At 31.6% G+C, this 20,746-nt stretch overlaps 1 protein-coding gene across 2 annotated transcripts; it reads left to right on the plus strand.

Annotated features, from left to right (window-relative positions):
• Positions 1-20,331, plus strand: LOC145317036 (uncharacterized). Of its 2 annotated transcripts, XM_080157898.1 has the most exons (14): positions 1-254; positions 3,605-3,875; positions 4,312-4,393; positions 5,228-5,271; positions 10,437-10,499; positions 12,167-12,240; positions 13,380-13,446; positions 14,529-14,597; positions 14,920-14,977; positions 15,289-15,344; positions 17,134-17,215; positions 18,337-18,402; positions 18,701-18,738; positions 18,912-20,331. In XM_080157898.1, exons 1-14 carry the CDS (start codon positions 227-229, stop codon positions 18,916-18,918), a joined length of 1,005 nt encoding a protein of 334 aa, XP_080014024.1. In that variant the 5' UTR covers positions 1-226; the 3' UTR covers positions 18,919-20,331. The 2 variants fall into 2 exon arrangements, with proteins under 2 accessions (XP_080014024.1, XP_080014022.1); XM_080157896.1 differs by having other exon boundaries at positions 18,701-20,331.
• The last annotated feature ends 415 nt before the right edge of the window (positions 20,332-20,746 follow it).

A 20,746-nucleotide genomic window follows, 5' to 3' on the forward strand; every position in this document is an offset into this window, starting at 1 on the left:
GTGTGTGTCAGCTGATCACATTTGAATCATGAAAGAATTTAAGAATGTTTAGTTAAAAGTTTTTTTCTGTGCGTCTATCACGTAGAATTTTAACTATTAGGTAATAAACAATTTACTTTTTTTGAAGAAGAAAATTATGATTTTTAAAAATTATTAACATAAAAAGTGAAACAGTTATTAAATTAGATACTAAATGTTAAAAATAAAGTGATTTTAGAAAATTTAAATGAATAAAACAAATGGAGTTTCTTTAGGTGAGTTTTTTTTTATTATTTATTATTTTTAATATAAAACAAATCTATCTTTTTATAGAAGCATTTTTAGTTATTGTTGCTTTCAAAGCTGTTTTACTCAATTGGAGTTTAAATACCACAATTTAGTTTTTTTTTTAATTTTAGATAAATGTTTTTAAATTATATTTTTAGGCTTTATTTTATTTTCACTACAGCAAAAATGTTTTAATATTCATATCTTACACGGAGTTTTCATAGATAAAAATAAAAAAATGTGTGACGTAGGTAAATATTTTTCCCTTTTCATTGCTTTGCAAACTAAGGGCAAAATTAAATATTTACCAGCTATCAAAGGCAGTATTTTCAACAAAAATTGGGGATGGTTGATATATTTATCTTCCATTGTCCTATTCTTGTAACCATGAATATCCAGGGATCTAAAGGGATAAGACAATGGACGATAATTTGTTATAAATCAAAATTATAAAACAAAAGAACCCATTATATAAATAAAAAATTTTGATTAAAAAGTTAGACGAAGCCCAATCTGTACCACTGTTGACGTCATATTCTCCATATCTTTTTTAGGGGTTTCCTTTCCCACTTCTCCTCTCATTTTCCTTATTTTATGACGTCACGGGAATTAAAAGTGGTACAGATTGGGCTTCGTCAAAAGTTAGTTTGCACAGCCCAATCAATAAAAAGACATCAAGTTTATCAACGAATGAGATACTGTATCTATAAAACTTGAGTATCAGCATAATTTATAGTCCATTTTGCCGTCCCTTCCTGTGTAGATACCAAACCCATAGACATCATTTACATAATGAAATTCTTTTGGTTCACAAACTAACACCTAGGGATGGGCATAAGTTTTCTTTATAAACATTTATATTTTACAAAATATTGTATAAATTGTAGTTATATGAAAGTAACATGATGTCTTAGGTCTATTTTTCTGTTTGTACCGAAGAATATCATTTTTGGACCGATATGGTACTCCTTTACAGTTAGGCTTCTCATTGGAAAGGTTTAAACTATTTTGATAGAGGGTACAACAACCCTCCCAAGAGAGATCGCTATAGAAAAGTGTGCTTATGTTTATCATCATTGGGGAACAATTAGTCGTCCTTTGTATAATCCCCTAAAATATCTAATAATGCTGCCACGTCGTGGTTGGCATTTTTATTTCAATATTCGCGGTAAAATGTCTGTAATACGATGCTACACATAATTTTTTAGTATGGCTGAGAACCGGTTATAATCCATTTAATATGATATTAATCGGTTTGGAAGTGATACGGATAAACTTATTCCTCGCCCTGTGAAACAAAACTATTTGTTACTTGAATTTAATTATGTATACTTGAATTTTCCCTGTTAAAAAAAACCTTCTGAATAATTCCATTTATTCATGGGAGGGGAGGATGAGGGGGGTGGGTCTAACCATCTTATTTTTTGTTTTGTTAAAAAATCCATTTAATCATCTATATGTATGTGAACTGGATGTTTTTTTGGGTGTCAACACCCCACTTAGAATTAACAAACTAGGGATTATTCCCATTCCAAACTATTGGTTTTCTGTCAGAGAGGGAGGTGACATAGGACTTTAAATTATACTGACACCCATTTTTTTTAAAACGGTCAATCAATCGTTGTCTTAAAACTTTTTAATTTAATCTTGATTAGTTGGTACAATCTAGAAGTGTTCAAACATTTGCAGTCTGTAATCATAATAGACATACTATATATAGATTGCGCTTCTGACCCGATTTTTCGTCAAATCTTAAAAGGAACATTATTTGTTATTAGCAGATGATAGTATTGTTTACTTTCGACTCAAGCTGAGGTGGATTCTTAAAAAAATTAGATTATTAAATTTTTGCAGATATTTATGCGATTTTTGAGGATTTTTCACAAAAATAATTTTGCCTCACCAGCTAGTAGCGAGCCTAATTTTTTTTTAAAGAATACACCTCTGTTTGAAGCTTTCTCATTTATGACGAAATTTTTGAGCAAGTAAGTTTGATTCAGTAAAGCTTTGTACTAAGAAATGATTTTGTTTACAGCTGACTTTTATCTATGTATGAAATGAAAAAAAACATGCGTTCGTAATGAATTGTGTACACAATTTCAACCAATGAGATTTGATGTAGGTTCCGATGGGATTCTCATATTGGCTCAATCAGACATTACCTCTCTTTTCTTAATACCTTTATTGTAATCATAAAATAGAGAAGTGGTAATTTTAGATATCGTCCTAGAAATGTATGTCCATGTCTTATCCCTTAAGATCCTTGCATTCTGTAGATATGCAATTTCAAAGGGGTTTGTCGAAAATGTGGCTTTAAAAGAAAGAGATCGTGGCTGACATAATGTCGACATGCAACTTTTATAATGATCTACTTTTCTGTTATATAAAGTAGAAAGCTTTTTTTTAACTGTAGCGAAGGATCTCGCTAACCAACTGCTGAACCGATATGGTCCTCCTTTATATGGAAGCTTCTTATAGGTCCCGGGATAGTTTTAGGCTATTACATTTAAATAAAAAGTCTGGGTATGTTTTTAGGCTATTTTGTGCCCTCCATATTCCATTGAATATAGAGCCTCTAGATGCTAGGGGCGCATTCGCTAGTATAACATAAATTAAATGTGGCCATGACGATATGGTTGTATTTTTTCACAGGGATTTCAAGCATATGTTAAGTTTGGATATATTAAGTTCATTGCGCACGAAGTACGTCTGCAATATCTGCTTTGATTTAGTTTTCTTTAAAATTTCTCAATATCAAATTATGATTGGAATCCTTTTTTCTTTTGCATCTAAATTACTTACAAAAGAATTTATTGTGATTGAAGCAAAGGGTATTCCATTTTTATTGATACAACCCCGTCCCGTAATTTTTATTTTGGAGAGTTGCATTTTTCATATGGACGATTTATCATGGATGCTGTCTAAAATGGTGCAAAAAATGGGGACAAATTTTAAATTGATTTGACGGGGCTGTTTATTTACGTCACAAGTGAGGGGAAAGAAAAGGGAAGGAGGAAAGAAACCCCTCCTAGAAAAGAGATGGGGGTATGACGTCACACGCCAAAACAATTTGAAATTTGTCCCCATTTTTTGCACCATTTTAGACAGCATCTTTATCATGGAAGGGTGGTGGTTCTTTCCTCCAAAATAGTTATAAACCTTCCCAGTACCTATGAAAAGATGTAAAGGAGAACCACATCGGTTCCTCCGGTCATAAAGATCTTTTAATACACACAGAGAGACATCTTGTTATTTTTATATAAGGATTTATATAATAGGATTGTCCAAGCCGTATTATCCCAATTTCTCCTTTTACAACATATTAATTTTGTTCCAGGTATGAGAATGAGCACTGCTGGAGGCCTGGAGGAGGCTAAAAGTTGTAAAAACCTGGATCTCAACAATGGTTACAACAACCTAGACTCGAATACAAATTGTGACAGCCTAGACTCCAGAAATGGTGACAAAAGTGTAGACGCAAACAAAAAGTTACGCGATCAGAACTCGAACTGTGATAGTGTACTGCCGGAATATGGCTCCAGGCTGGCAGATTTCCTGGAGAAAAAGACAAAAGTAGCCCTGCTGCTGGATTTTGATGGAACTTTAAGGTTTGACAGTGGCGTGATTCAAATATACTATTATTTTTGTGCTTTCACTCAAACCTATTTCTTGACTTTTCCTTTATAATTTGTTTAAAATTTTTTTTTGGCCCTGCGGGAGCCTCTAAATCAACAAGGACTTAATCCTACGAAATACTCTTACTGCGAGGCTCTTACAACCTTTATTTTACCTAACCAAACCTAGAATAAGGATAAAAAATGTGTTTTATATAAAAAAAAAGTTTGTTTGTAGTCCAGATGCAGTTTGATTAAAGCCGCCAAAGACAGACAGTTAATCAGAATGACAGATGAAAATTCTTACAGACAAATATATCCCAAAATCCAATATAAAAATTTATTTGTCTTAAGATCTCAGAAGTTACTGGTTCGTTACTGGTCCGCAAACAAACAAAACCGAAGCAGTGCCACTTGTTATTAATGTTAGTCCGCTTGTCTCTCGACCAGAGGATGCTATTCTACCTGATCATACCAAGAAGCTTCTACAGAGGCTGGCTAGCAAACCAAAGGCAGGATTTATACATGCATTTTAAAAGACGCAGCATTTTATGTATATATGTCTGTCAGGACTATAGATTATTCTGGTACACAAAGTTTTGTTGAGGACTTTTGTTAAATCTTAATTGGAAGTTACAAATGTTTCAATAATTTTAGGCGACAGAATTTACCGTATATTGTCTTATCCATTAAGATCCCTGATAGTACAGAATAGAAACATGACTTAAGAATGAATACTGAATAAAAGTGGGATAAAAAAGTTATATTTGAATAGTTATTATAAAGATTTATATTATTTCATAATCATAAATAAGGTAGATAAAACTATGTAGAGATAAGTTACAGTATATCTAGATATCTATAATACAAAGTAGCTTGATGTCTGTCTGTCCGTCCGTCCGTCCGTCTGAAGCTTAAGATCTCGGTAACCACTGAACCGATCGGATTCTACTCTTCTGGGTATATACCTATTGGTCCTGTGGTAGTTTTAAGCTATTTTCTTGGAGGGTGGGACACCCCCAACCCCCAAAAAACAAACCCTCCCAATTTTTTTCTGAAGATTTCCTTGGTCCTTTAACGAATTTCGCCTTAATTTTTTTATCACCTCTTGGGGGCACAGCCCCTAGAGGCTAGGGGCGAAGCCGCTAGTATTATATATTTGATGGCCTAATAAAAATTGACGTCAAACAATATAAATGACAAATGATAGGCCAGTATATATTTTACCATTGGTCAATATAAATGTATACTGGCCTATCTTTGATTATTTGTATTGTATGACGTCATTTTATTTTTTTATCAGGCACTATAAGCTGGTTCCTAAATGCATGAATAAAAAAAAATAGGTTTTTCTGGCCATCATCAGTGGGAGACAAGTTGATAATGTCAGGTTTATCATACTTCTTTACTTACTCATTTTAAAATATTTTTTTAGGCTACTTGCAGCCTCTATGGGCACTTAGTCAGAGGGGGGAGGGGGGTGACCATTTACACTAGATAATATTTTTGAGGGGAGGCGTGGTAGTGTAATTTTTGTTTCTTAGGATGGGAGCAGTACCCTCTTCCAATTTAGATATAAATCTTAATAGGACCTTTAAGAAGCTTCCATTTAAAAGTAAAGAAGGTGTTTTAACTTTTTTGCTTTTTATTTAGAATAGCTAGTCGGTGCTTTTAGTAAGTAATAGATGTAAAATGGTCCATAGAATTTAAATATGCAATCGGTTTTTTTTGTAGACCTCTTATTTTTGAAGTAATTTAAGTTTTTAAAAAAATAATTAAGTCAGTTTTAAGGTACTAAAATGCAACAAAAAAAAGAAGAAAATTGCCAGTATGAACAAAAATAGTAAGATCTTTAATTTTACACCTTACTTTTTAAATTCTGTTGAGTAATTATTGAAAAAATCTATTTTTTAACCTCGGTTTAATTAAAACTGTAAACTTAAAAATATTATCTCACAGGCATAAAAAACATGTGTTCATATATACCATTAGAATGAGAAAAATAATACGAATCCATTCTAAGCAAAATTGAAAAAGTTTTAAAAAATTGTAATAAAAAATAAAAAAAAAAGTTTATTTTAAGAATTGTAACTACTAAACTAGCCAATCACAAATTGCAAAAATTGACGAATCGAGAAGCTTAACCTATAAAATTAACCAATAGAATTGCCAAAAAAAAAGGAGAACGTTCATACAATATTTACAATAGATACTACAATAAATATAGTGATATTAAAGAACATGTAAAGAATGAAAAATTATGAACAAATATGCATCAGTCTGTTTATAAACTTCAAAACAATGCAGTTAAAAATACATTATTGTTTCTTGTGTTTGAAAAATATCTGCTACATTGCATTGTCTTTTGTTTAGGTTTTGTTCAGGTTTTGTTCAAGCCAACCCTTTAAAGCCGAAAATTATGATTCTTAAAATAAACTTATATTTTTTATTTTAGTTTTATAAAACTTTTTCAATTGTGCTTAGAATGGATTTGTATTATTTTTCTCATTCTAAAAGTATATATGAACACATTTTTAAGGATATTTTTAATTTCAAAGTTTTGATTAAACTGAGATTAACAAAATAGATTTTTTCAATAATTACTTAACAGAATTTTAAAAATCAGGTGTCAAATTAAAGATTTTACTATTTTTGTAGAGGAGGAGGAGACAGAGGACAGGATGGTGGCAGGCCACAACCAGATCGAGGTGGAGGAGGAGGAGACAATACAAAAGGATTAAACTTTATTTATCTTAATGCTCAAAGCATATTAAGTAAAGTTACAGACTTAGAAGCCACGGCTAGTATTATTAAACCAGATTTAATTTTAGTAACAGAATCATGGTGTAATTCTAATATAAGTGATAATGTTTTAAAAATTTCCAACTATGAACTAGTGTCAGAGCTGAGAAAGGACAGGCATGACACAACAAATGGTATTGGAGGAGGGCTGCTTGTTTATTCAAGAAAAGGACTTGAAGTTTTACCATGTGACAAATATAACAATTTTAACCAATATGTTAGTTTTAAAGTTTCATGTAATAATTCTATTATTAATGTATTTTTAGTATATCGACCACCTAATTGTTTGAAAGAAAATTGTGATAAACTTATTGAGATTTTAGAAAATGCACCTAACAACAGTATTTTAATTGGAGATTTTAATTATCCTGGTGTTGATTGGGATAATCTTACTTCTGATAACAAAAGCTTGACTTTTTTAAACACTTGTATTGATAAAAATTTTAGCCAATATGTTGACTTTCCCACACATAGTCGTAACAATATTTTAGACCTTGTTTTATCTAACAATGACAATATTGTAAATGTTGAAAATCTTGGACCCCTCAGTAACAGTGACCATGTAATGCTTTTAATAACAACAAATTTTTATGTTAAAAATGAAGTGAATAGCTATGTTAGATATGATTGGAAAAATGCTGACTTTTTAAAAATGGAAAATGAGATGAAAAATATTGATTGGGAGCGAGAAATAAATAATGTTCATGATGGCTGGAACAAACTGAAAAGTGTTATTGATAATGTAACAGAAAAATATGTGCCAAAAGTGATAATTAAAAATGACGCACAAAAACCACTGTGGATGAATAGTTATATAGTTAGACTTCAGCGAAAAAAATCTCGACTCTATAAAAAAAAGAAAGCCAATAATTGTGATGAAAATATTCAGAACTATGATGCTGTTTCCAAGGAACTCAGAAAAGCTGTCAGAAGAGCCAAAAGAAAAGTTGAGGTAAAGATATCAAAACAGTCTGGTAATGATGGTCGTAAAAAGTTTAATGCTTATGTTAAAAAAAAACTTGGAAACAACTTTGGAACAGGACCATTAATGGAGAACAACAAAATTATAACTGATGACTTGGGTATGGCAAATATTCTCAACAATCAGTTCAGTTCAGTATTTACTACAGATCAGCCTAATGTGAATTATGTTCAGCCTATGACTCGAGCAGAGGTAGAGGAGAAGCTGTTTGAATTTGTTGTTACAAAAAACGATATTAGTAAAAGAATAGATGATATGAAAAATGGGAAAGCACCAGGCCCGGATGGAATCTGTACTGCAGTCTTGAAAAATCTTAAAAATGCTCTCTTGGATCCTCTACAGATTTTATTTCAGTTATCTTTGGATACAGGTCAAGTACCAGATGATTGGAAAAGAGCAAAAGTTACTCCAATCTTCAAGAAAGGATCGAAAGGTAAAGCTTCTAATTATAGACCTGTCTCATTAACCAGTCTTGTATGTAAACTGTTAGAAGGAATTATACGTGAAAAGTTGACTGACCATCTACTACGTCATAATCTCCTGAATGGCTCGCAACATGGATTCATGAAAAACCGTTCCTGCCAGACAAACTTGCTTGAATTCATGGATAAAATACTTCAACTTATTGATGATGGAAAACCTGTTGATATTTTCTACCTGGACTTTGCTAAAGCCTTCGATAGAATTAGCCACAATAAGCTAATCCAGAAACTAGAATTGTATGGAATTTCTGGTAAGATTAAAAATTGGATTCAAGAATGGCTAACCAACAGAAAGCAGTGGGTTTGTATCAATGGCTGTCAATCTGAGGAGAGAGATGTTACCTCTGGAGTACCACAAGGAAGTGTGTTAGGCCCCCTCCTGTTCATTATTTATATTGATGATATTGATCTTGAAGCACTTGCCATTGATATTCTCCGTAAGTTTGCAGATGATACCAAAGGTGCTAAGGTTGTTCTAAATCAAGAGGATGCAGATATTATGCAAGATTGTCTCAACAAATTGTATGAATGGGGACAAGTCTGGAATATGGATTTCAATGTTGCAAAATGTAAAATTATGCACTGTGGTTATAACAATAAAAAGTTTGATTATAACATAAATGGAGTAAGTTTGGAGAAAATATCGAGTGAAAGAGACATTGGTGTGTGTTTTACTTCAAACCTTAAGCCATCCCAACAATGCCAGGAAGCTGCCAATAAAGCAAGATCAGTACTTGGACAGATTACCAGATGTTTCCATTACAGAGATAAAGTTGTTTTCCTTCGTTTATACAAACAGTATGTCAGAACTCACCTGGAATTTTCTTCCTCTGTGTGGAGTCCCTGGCAGCAGGCAGATGTTCAAATTCTGGAAAATGTACAGAAGAAAGCCATTGGAATGATTTCTGGCCTCAGATCAAGTGTATATGAGGAAAGGCTTGTTGAACTTGACCTTTGGACATTAGAAAAACGCCGTGAAATGTTTGATATGATACAAGTGTATAAAATGGCTAACAGGATTGGAAATGTTCAGTCAAGCTTGATTTTTAACAGAGACCTAAATAACTCCAACAGAACCACCAGAAATAGATCTGAACCTTTAAACCTGGTTAAGCAGAGAAGCAACCTAGAAATTAAAAGGCATTTCTTTAGTGACAGAGTCGTTGATAAATGGAACTCAATACCTAGTGAAGTAAAAAAAGCTAGGGATGTTAAAAAATTCAAGAACTGCATTGTTAAGTGGATGAACGAGAATTAGTCGAGTAGAAGCTCAGAGATTTCCGACTTGTCCCAACCTGGGAATAAAGGAAATAATTTCTTCAAGTAAGTAAGTTCATACTGGCAATTTTCTTCTTTTTTTTGTTGCGTTTTAGTACCTTAAAACCGACTTAAATATTTAAAAAAAACTTAAAGAACATGTAAAGAATGAAAAATTATGAACAAATATGCATCAGTCTGTTTATAAACTTCAAAACAATGCAGTTAAAAATACATTATTGTTTCTTGTGTTTGAAAAATATCTGCTACATTGCATTGTCTTTTGTTTAGGTTTTGTTCAGGTTTTGTTCAAGCCAACCCTTTAAAGCCGAAAATTATGATTCTTAAAATAAACTTATATTTTTTATTTTAGTTTTATAAAACTTTTTCAATTGTGCTTAGAATGGATTTGTATTATTTTTCTCATTCTAAAAGTATATATGAACACATTTTTAAGGATATTTTTAATTTCAAAGTTTTGATTAAACTGAGATTAACAAAATAGATTTTTTCAATAATTACTTAACAGAATTTTAAAAATCAGGTGTCAAATTAAAGATTTTACTATTTTTGTTCATACTGGCAATTTTCTTCTTTTTTTTGTTGCGTTTTAGTACCTTAAAACCGACTTAAATATTTAAAAAAAACTTAAATTACTTCAAAAATAAGAAGTCTACAAAAAACCGATTGCATATTTAAATTCTATGGACCATTTTACATCTATTACTTACTAAAAGCACCGACTAGCTATTCTAAATAAAAAGCAAAAAAGTTAATACACCTTCTTTACATTGGTCCAGATGTTAGCGAGATCTTTCAGTGCAAACACACAGACAGAATTACTTTCTGTTAATTTTATATAAAAAAAAGGCCTCTCCTTCACCTACATGTCGATAAGGTCTACAAACTGGATAGACAATATGTCTCTGCAATTTAGGAAAAGTACCTAATGTTTCATCATCCTGTTCTGGGCTTAATCCCTAGTGGCTAATGTGCATAGTAAAATGAGTAAAGAAAGTAAACCCCTTTCAGGGATAAGGTTAGGTTGGATGAAATAACCTATGCAGGGAGCCATGGATTGGATATCATTTTCTCAGGAAATTTTCTCTATTAAATTAAGATGAATTGTTATAATAACATATTTACTGGTAATAGTTATTTTTCGCATTGTATTATAGACAGTTTTCGCAGATAATGATGTTAAAAATTCTGCTTTTTGGTCCTGAGAGACTAAAGGCATGGGCCAACAAAACGGTGACTAAATCTATAATATTTAATTTTGGTGAAAAATCTATAATACGATACCATATATCAGTATGGATCAGAACCGGATCAGAAGATCCGGATAACGTACATATAAAACTTCTGGTTCCAGAATAATTACAGTCCAATGCCCCCCCCCTTCCTGTAAAAAATTGCCTCCATTAACTGTTAAATTTAAAATATTCATGTTCATTTTTTTATAATCATATCTTTATGAAAAAAATCCCACTCTTTTCTATAACCTTTTCTATAACGGTTAGTTATTTTCGTTAATTTAGACATGTGAGAATTGTCCTATCGATTTCAAACTTTGTAAGATGATTCCTATAACAGTTAGGTACGAATTAGAAAGCGTAGCAACTCTATAATTGTTACCAGAATGTACATACTGATTTTTAAGTTTTTAAAAATAAATTTTCCTGTGATATAATTATCCTATTCATCTGATATTTGGAATACTGATTCCTAGCATAATAAAGTACAATGTTATAAGTATGAAGTGTAAATGTTCGTTTTAGAGCTTCGCTTTTATGGACGTTTACATTCTTGTTCATACTAAAATTATTCCTTTCAAAAGCTAATTATCTGCAAAGCTATTTATGGATTAAGTGTTTATTATCATAAAAACACTTAAAAATAACTGTTTAATAATAAGTAAGGATGCCAACATCTTTAAAAGCGCAACTTAACAAATAAAAAAACGGACATCAGCAAGTGTTAAAATGCAGGGTGATTAATTTGTACATACTTACATTTTTAACGTATTTATAGAGATGCTACCCCTATACCATTATTCTTTCTAGAAATTCCTAGAAATTACCGCATTAAAATCCGCTTTTTAATCCTAAATCAAACCTACTTGATGCAGACATCACAACGCATGTTTGGACTCGATAGGACAAATCTAACTTATCGAAATTTAACGATCAATCATGGCTTTAGATGGTTTTAGTTGCTGACAGACAGACGGACCGACCCTAAATATAGAATGCCTTTCTTTTCAAAGGATAAGCATCAATTAAAAAGAATATACATTATCTTATTTATTCTTATTTTAATTGAACAAGGATGACAACATCAATAAAAGCGAAGGTCTTAACTCAGAAGGAAGGACAAACGAACAATAAGAAACATTATTCTAAAAGTCTGTGACGTATAAGATAATTAAATCATACACAAAAAAAACTTGTCAAAAAAATGGACCTACGGAATCATTATGTAAAGTATAAAATCGATAGGTTAATTTTAACACGTCTAAATTAACAAAAAGAGCTAACCGGACGTACGGACCGACCCTAATTATAAAAAAAGCTTCGTTTTAAAAACACCGTTGCTTAATCCTTTCTAATTATGAAAGGGATAATCTGAAAAAAGAAAAGTATAATTCCTTTTTTTTAAACGAAACTTTTCTATTGTTAGGGTCACGAATAAGCCATAGTGGTCTTGAACTTGGGTGTTAAAAGTTAATCAATCAATCAATTTTTAGAGAAAAAATATTTAGACTCAAGTAAATATGAGCATCCCATATCCGAGGACACCCTGGCAAAATCAAGATCTCTACTAACCCAAGTTAAGGAATGGTTGCTACAATAAATTATTACAACGGCTTAAATTCCAAAACAATTGCTGCATCAAAGCCGTTTAAAAAAAGCTTAAATATTTGCTATAGTTTTATCTATCTATGCCCAAAAAACAGTTCTTTATCTTTAATAATAGCTGGCCTTATCGAATTTTTGTTTCGAGTGACTCCAACGGATGCACTGACGAATTATTAGTTATTTAAATGAACTTACACATTTACCCTATCAAACCTTGAAGAATTGAAACCTACACAATTTAATTCAGTTGTTAATATAATCACAAAAGTTTGAAAGGATACTTTTTTATAGTATAGAGAAGTGTGATTTAACTTATGAAAAGAATTAAACTGTTGGTCTTCTTCTAAGTGTTATATTACCAATTGTTAAAAATACAATAAATTAAGACTGATAAAGTAGCTTTGCTGCTCAAATTGACGGTTTTAAAAATTGTATAAAGATCTTACAATCCCCTTATATGTATAAGACACAAGGATGACAACGTCCATAAAAGCGAAGCACTGAAACGGTAGGACAAACGGACATTTACACTTGTATAGTATCTGAACTGAAAAATCGGAACATAAATGTATAAATGTCGAATCAAAATTGTAGGTAAATTTGTTGAAAAACTGCTTAAAAACAGGATAATGTTTATGGACATACTTACATTTTTGGACTTGATTATAGAGTTGCTTCGCTTATAATATTGTTCTTTGTTGTCCTAGGAATCAATATACCAAAAATCAGATCAAACGGATAATTAAAACACTTGAAAATTTGTTGTTAAAAAAGTAGAAAAATCAACATGTTTAAAATGGACGTACGGACATTCTGGTAATGATTATAGAGTTGCTACGCTTTCTAAATCGTACCCAACTACTACAGAAATCATCATGCAAAGTTTGAAATCGATAGGACAATTCTAACATGCCTAAATCAAAGAATAAAAGCTATCTATCTCGGACGGACGGACGTACGGACGGACGGACCGACCCTAATCATAGAAAAGCTTCGCTTTTAAAAATAAAAATAAAATATATTTATAATATACACTTCATACCTACATACATACAGACAGAGTGTGGGATCCTAAGCTGTATGTGAATAATATATTGCAACAACCAAGTTTGTCAGGAGCAATGTGAACGAGATGGGGCAATGGTTGAAGATAAAGGAGCTGTGTTTACTTTTCATTACAGGTATATAGTGGTCATCTCTTATTAAATCATCAGAAATTATGGTAATTTTTCTTAAAGTGCATAGCGAGCATGGCTCTATATAACTATCTCGCTATTTGCTAGTTTTCTATAAGTACATATATATTTCTCAATAAATCAATTTTCCTTCCCCGCCATTTCTATTTAAAAGAAAGAAGTAAATATTTAATATTTTAAATGATTTTAAAAAGATTTTTTTAATTATATTTTTTTTCAAATTACCATCACTAAAGGGTTAATATGATTAAAATTTTAGTTTTAATATTTGAACATACAAAGGAAGTATCGCCACAATCGAATTCTTTTAAAACAGAGTTTTATTAAATTTACTATACCATGAACGCATATTTTTTGTTTATAAAATAAAGATTAAATACTTCAATGTAATTCAAATATCAACATGAAGTGAAAAACTTAATTCATTCTATAAACAAATAGAATAAAGGTCTTATCGCTTTGGTCTATTAGAGTTAAATCAGGATTATTAGAGAACTATGAGTATTAAACACTCTACCATTGGAAGACACGAGCTCATTTATAGACGTTTATTTCCTATATAGATCTGTCATGGATCTTGACGCTATAAATCAAGCCGTTTTATAAAAAATCAGTCGAAAATATTTCATAAGGTAAAAAATAGAAAAAGTTGTCGCTCATATAGATATAGAATAATATATGCTTAACTTCTGAAGGTCTAACATGTGCTCAATATGACCTTACGTAAAATAAAAAACAAAAAATTCTCTGCCACCCCCCCCCCCTTTCCTTACTTTTAATTAATTTCAAAATAAGAAGGATGGGGGCTCAATCATTCAATTTGAGAGAAACTGCCTCAATTGCTTTGTATAATGGCTTTTGAAATTCATATTTTTATAAAATTTTATCATAAGAAATAAAATTTAAACTCTAAATTATCTCCTCACCCCCTATAGACATATTTCCTAAATACATTTTTTAAGCTTCTAGTAAGGTAAAGGTTGTTTTTTAGGTTTTCTTTAAGGTTGTACTTTTTGATAGAAATTAATTATCTTAAAAAATTATGTAATATTATAATTTCATTTTAGAAATGTACCATTAGAGAAGCAAGCAGAACTCATATCCCAAGTTGAATCTTTGATACAGGCCGTGGGGTTCAGGAATACCATGCACAACTTCACATATCATTATCAACCGACAGACAGACCAACCAACCCATACATTTAATAGATTTTCTGTTTAAAAGCTATCTTCTACGTATAGACCTACAAATTCATCACAAGTGTAGAATATCTTTGCTTTTTAATATTTCAAGGGATACGCCATTGGTAAAATAGAGTTAAAAATAAATCCTTTGCGTTTAGATATAATGGGAAAAAAAGAAGGCTTCTATTTTCCTTTGGATCCTATTTTACTTTGGGTACCAGTTTGCTGTCCAATGTCCCCTCCCTGCCTGTATTTATCCATGGTCTAATGTAACAGAGCTGGTAGAGCGCACGCCGCTATCGAGAGTAAACCTCCCCTCCACTGGGACAAGGCAGGATGATAACAGAATAATACTTTTAGGTCAGACTTCAATTTCCATGACGTCCAAGGGTGGGGTAAAGGAGTATTTATTTACCTCCCTCAAACCTATGAATCCCCCCCCCCCATAATTCAAAAGCTAGAATGTCTCTGACCATTTTTAAAATCTCAAAAAAAAAATTACTATTAAAAGCTAAAATGGAGTCTCCACTTATACCCCCCTCACTTCCCTCACTAGTGCAACTAGCAGCCTCTAGTGACATAGCCAGTACTAATAATAATTAAGTAAAAACTGTACCTATCTTGTTATCCCTGTTGTTACAGGGCAAGGCTTGCAACCTCATCATGGACAAGATGTTCGGGAAGGACTGGAGGGACAGGTAACCATTTATTAAGCTCAAAATGTCATCCTGGTCCCCTGTCATTGTGGCAAGATACAATTTCAACGGTGCTATCCAACAAAGAACCTTGTTGAGCACTGAAAACACGCCCCACTTATTTCTAAAATAAATTGAAAATAAAAGGGGTAGGGGGCTGTTTTTCTTTTGTTTCTTCTTACTGAAGGTCAGTTTAGGTTAGCCTAAAATGGGTAATGTGTTGCCCCGCAGTGTTTATGCACCACAGGTATAGGCCTCACAGGGTTTGGGCCCTTTTGACATGACAACAATTTGGTGATTATGTACTTTCTCAGGAATTTCACTTTTAGTAATTGGTAGATTTATATAAAATTTTATTTTAATATTTATTTAAGCAGCTATATTCTTTTAGAAATGTTTGATAAATTATGTTTGATCGTCATAATTCTAACCTATATAACTTTTCATTTTATACTTAACTCAACTTTAATCGTTTAGAGGTATTTCTACCCGCCAGGTTTTTAGTAACGGAGCTACTCTATTATGTACTTTGTCTGTCCGTCCGTATGGTGGATGATTTTCTTGGTGATTTTTATTCCCCAAATATTATTTTAATTCAATAATAAAAGATATCACCATCTGATATATTATAGGCTGACTACCATTGCTAATAGAACTCTACTCTCTTCAAACCTTACAGAGCTGTTTTTATAACAGATAACCAGCAATTTTAAACGGCAATGAAGCTTCTAACAGCTGTTTCTAGTTGTTGACTACACATGCTAAATAGCTTATTTCTTCAAGCTATAAACAGCTCTTTTTCAGCGGCTACAATTATATCTGATAAACAGCTTTCTAACCCTTACTTATCTTCCAGCTATGAACAGCTGTTTTTATAGCCATATAGCTAGACTTGATACAGCTATAAACAGCTGTTATACCTGGCTGTGGCTGCTTACCCCTGCTAAACAGCTATCTACTCCTTACATACCTTCTAGCGCTAAACTTGAAATAAAACAAACTTTTCATTTTAAACTTCTAACTGATGAAAACTTTTATTAATTTATATTTTATTGTTTTCTGTATGTTTATATCTAAAGCAGGATAGCACGTGGCGCTCTTGGCTGCACATATATATATTTAATCCTAGTTGGGCTGTTAGACACAAATGTCCGTTCAACTTAAAAACGATTTTCTAGCAGATGAACTAAGCTTAGAAACATATGATTCTTTCCAATAATACGAGAAGGAGATTTTTATACCCTATACATTATTTCCTAAAGATCCTAAGAAATTCAACTATTATGACTGACTTATATGTATATATGGTTAAAATGGAAAAAAATAACTGTCCTTTCGTACCAATAAATGTTTACACGTTCTACCCCAAAATGAATATTCCTTTACTGTGATCTTATTGGGCCAATTTACTGAGTAGGGATCTAGATTTACTGTATCTATTGCTTTCAAGTACTTGGCCTATTTGCTGGATCTGGTTAGTTGGTAATTTTTTATCCTTGGAAAGGGGGGAGGTGTTAATACACTCCCTAAAAAAAACATTTCTTGGACCTATAAGAAGGTTCACTGTAAAGAAGAACCAAATTAGTCAGACAGATATGTTGTTATTTTTTTAAAGGTTGTTTCAAAAAGTTAAAAACCATGATTGTATTGTCAATGCTTATTATTTAAGTATACATTTTTTTCTCAAATTATTGAATTTCATAACGTACATTTTAATTAAATAAATATCCCCCCACCCTTAAAAAAAGTGTACTCTTAAGATTGGGTTGCATAGAGCACTATTTAATTTCAGTGTTGGACCCATTTTTGTTGGTGATGACGTCACAGACGAGGATGCCATGCTCGCCCTGCAAGGATATGGGCTGTCATTCAAGGCACACCAAATAAAAGCTCTATTCATGTTTATAATAACAAGGATGACAACATCCATAAACGCAAAGCACTGAAACGGTAGGACAAACGGACATTACAACTTGTCTATCATCAGGACTAAATAATCAGAATATAAATGTATTTGTTGAAATTTGTTGAAAATCTACTTGATACAGGATAATGTTTATGGACATACTTGCATTTTTTTGGACTTGATTATAGAGTTGCTTCGCTTATAATATTGTACTTTGTTATCCCAGGAATCAGTATACCAAAATCAGATCAATCGGACAATTAGATCACATAAAAATTTGTTGTTAAAAAAGTTAAAAAATCAGCTTGTTTAAAATGGACGTACGGACTTTCTTGTAATGATTATAGAGTTGCTACGCTTACTAAATCGTACCTAACTACTACAGGAATCACCATGCAAAGTTTGAAATCGATAGGACAATTCCAACATGCCTAAATTAACGAAAAAAAGCTATCCGTTACGGACGGACGTACGGACCGACCCTAATTATAGAAAAGCTTCGCTTTTAAAAACATGTTCTATAACCAAAATCTATTTTTATATGCATCTCTATAGATATCGACTTCCCTTCATGACTTAGTAACTCATTTCAACAGAATATAGTGTACTCCTCTTAGAGTATTAGTTTTGTCTTAAATAATCCATTCTTTGTGTATAAAGGGATAGTTGCATGAAGTGCATTTAAACTTGTATTTAGTGAACTGCATATATTTTCTGTTCAATAGTTTCAACTACATCTATAGGACATATATTTAAAAGAATTTTAATTTTCCACCAGGTAGTTTTAAAAATATCAAGACATTTTTTGGATATATGCAACTTAAATGGCTGTTCTGTTTTTAAAAAAACAGCATAATGACTATTTTGGTGGTGCCTAATTGATTGCTATTTATTGTAATACAAAATGTTAAAAAAATACAAATGTTAGATGGTATTCTTGTAACTTATGCTTGCAATCAAACTTGTTAAATGCACTTCATGCAACTATCTCGTTACTATTTTTTACTTTTAATTAGATTTACTTGATGTTTTATTTAATTAAAGTTAATTAATTAATATAAAGCCTTTAAATTGTGTGTGGTATAAAAGGTTACCGGAAGTACAGAAAGTCTTGCAGATCACGTGACCCACGCGGACGTCAAGCTGGCAACCGTGCAGGAATGACAACAGTTTTGGCGCCAAAATTCAAAGTTTGCGCTCTTCCTATTTTCTTTTCTCGTATTCAAATTGCATACATTCGTGGTGTCAATTTTCGGTCTGTAGCAAATGTAGCAGTTTAATTAAATTGATAAGATTCCATTATAAAAATTTCTTTTTAGTTCTTTAGAAGAAAATTATGAAAAAAGTTATTGTCACGAGATTTTTGCTAAGACTTATCCAGCACGAAATAATTTTGTTAAGCGTTATAATATAAATGGTAAAAATTTTGGGCGCCAAAACTTGCCATTTTGTTCAGGATGTGACACAGCTGCTAGCATGGATTGACCGCTTGTTATAATCCAGGAATAAATATAACCAACAAGCAAAATAAATCTAAAATAATATTTGGGGGGCAAATGGAGAGGTCGTCAATTTTACGATGTGTTGCCCCCCAACGACAGCTGAAAAACACGTATATGTTACGTGATTTTTTTTCGAATTAATTTCGTTATTGGTAGAAGCTGGTTATAATCAGTAGCTGGGCAGCTGTTAGCATCAATTAACAGCTGCTTACAATCAACAAACTAATAACTGACAATAATATTCCTTTATTGCATGAGGACTTTTGAAGTTATGAACCTATTATAATGATTAAACAACATTTGAGTGAAACGAAGTGAAAAAACTTTTCTAAACTAAAAAAAATATTTACATATTCAAGCATTAAGTGAAATAGTAGAAAAACCATTGTCACAAAAAAATATGACAATGAATAAAGATTTAAAAGTTTTAGTTAACATTAAATTTTTTTTATAATCTATGAACAAAACGTGATGACTTTTCTTATTAAAAGCAAAACTTTAAATGGAGTCAGACACCCTCCTCCCCTAGCTTTTGTAGCTGCACTTGTTATATCCTTCATGTTGGTTTAAAAACATTGAGGACATTCATAAAAATCTTCCTTGATTGATTTTTACAAACTAGTATTGTAATAGTAATTTTGACCAACAGAAAGGTAAATTTAGTTTATCATAATATTAAATGTAATAGTTATTTATCACATCGTATTATAAACACCTTTCCGCGGATATAAAATGTATAATCATAAGATTAAAACCAGTTTTTTTTTCACCCGTGCCTTCTTATGATTGTACATTTTTATATTCGTATAAACTGGATATGATACGATGTACAACATATTTTTTAAGTAGGGCTGAGAACCTGTTCTAATCCGCCAGATATTAATCGGATTCGAAGCGATACTGGAAATAAAATTATCGTCCCTCAAGATTCCCTCCTTGATATATAATAAGAAATTGAAACTTTTCCGTCCATTTTCTGAAGAAATCAAATGCTTTGTTTATATCAAGGTGTCTTTAATTGATGTAATTTTCACTTGAATCTTACACCAGGTTATCATGTACTCTAATAAGGTGAAACTTGTAGCTGGGTAAAATAACGATCTCCCCCCCCCCCGCACCATGAACGAAAGAACCAATAAATGATGTCCATGTAAGTAACTAAAATTAAAGAAATTTTTTTTTACTTTTGCACGTATATTCTACATCCATTTGGATCCTATATGGGGCTAGGACAATGCAAATTAACCCTGCCCACTCACATTCTAATGTTGTGTTTCTTTTAGCTGCAAATAAATCGCATATTGCTAAATTAGGTATTTTCCAAGCTGTTGCAATTGATTTAACTATTTATTTCAGAGACAAAATTTATTCACTTCTGTTTTAAAATTTAATCATATTTATACGATCTTTAAAAGAAATTTGATACTTTTAATCTGGAGAATGAGATTATGTTATACAAATTACATTCCTATTGTAAAATAGAATTATTAGAGACTGAATTTATTTATTGTAAAAATTATATGTTTTAAATATATTCTTTGACCTAAGTATTTTTGTTTTGCATAAAGCTTTATGTAAATAAGATCTGTTTCAGTTTTTAACTACCTTAAAACCAGGTAACCACCATAAAACCATCATGAATTTTTTTACGAAAAATCACGAAACCTATTTCGTTGTTGGTATAAGCTGTTACAATACATGTCTAAATAGTTACATAGTACGGGAAAGAAAGCTTTATAGAACAAGCTGTGTATGTTACAAAACAAGGATGACAACATCCATAAAAGCAAAGCTCTGAAACTGTAGGAAAAGCGAACATTAACATTAATAGAGCGTCAAACTGAAAAATGGGAACATAAATGTATAAATGTCGAATCAAAATTGTAAGTAAATTTGTTGAAAAAATGCTCAAATACAGGATAATGTTTGAGGACTTGATTATAGAGATGCTTCGCTTATAACATTTTACTTTGTTGTCCTAGGAATCAGTATTGCAA

The sequence above is a fragment of the Acartia tonsa genome, chromosome 4, assembly GCF_053477335.1.
Source record: "Acartia tonsa isolate MP-2025a chromosome 4, ASM5347733v1, whole genome shotgun sequence".
NCBI lineage: Eukaryota > Metazoa > Arthropoda > Copepoda > Calanoida > Acartiidae > Acartia > Acartia tonsa.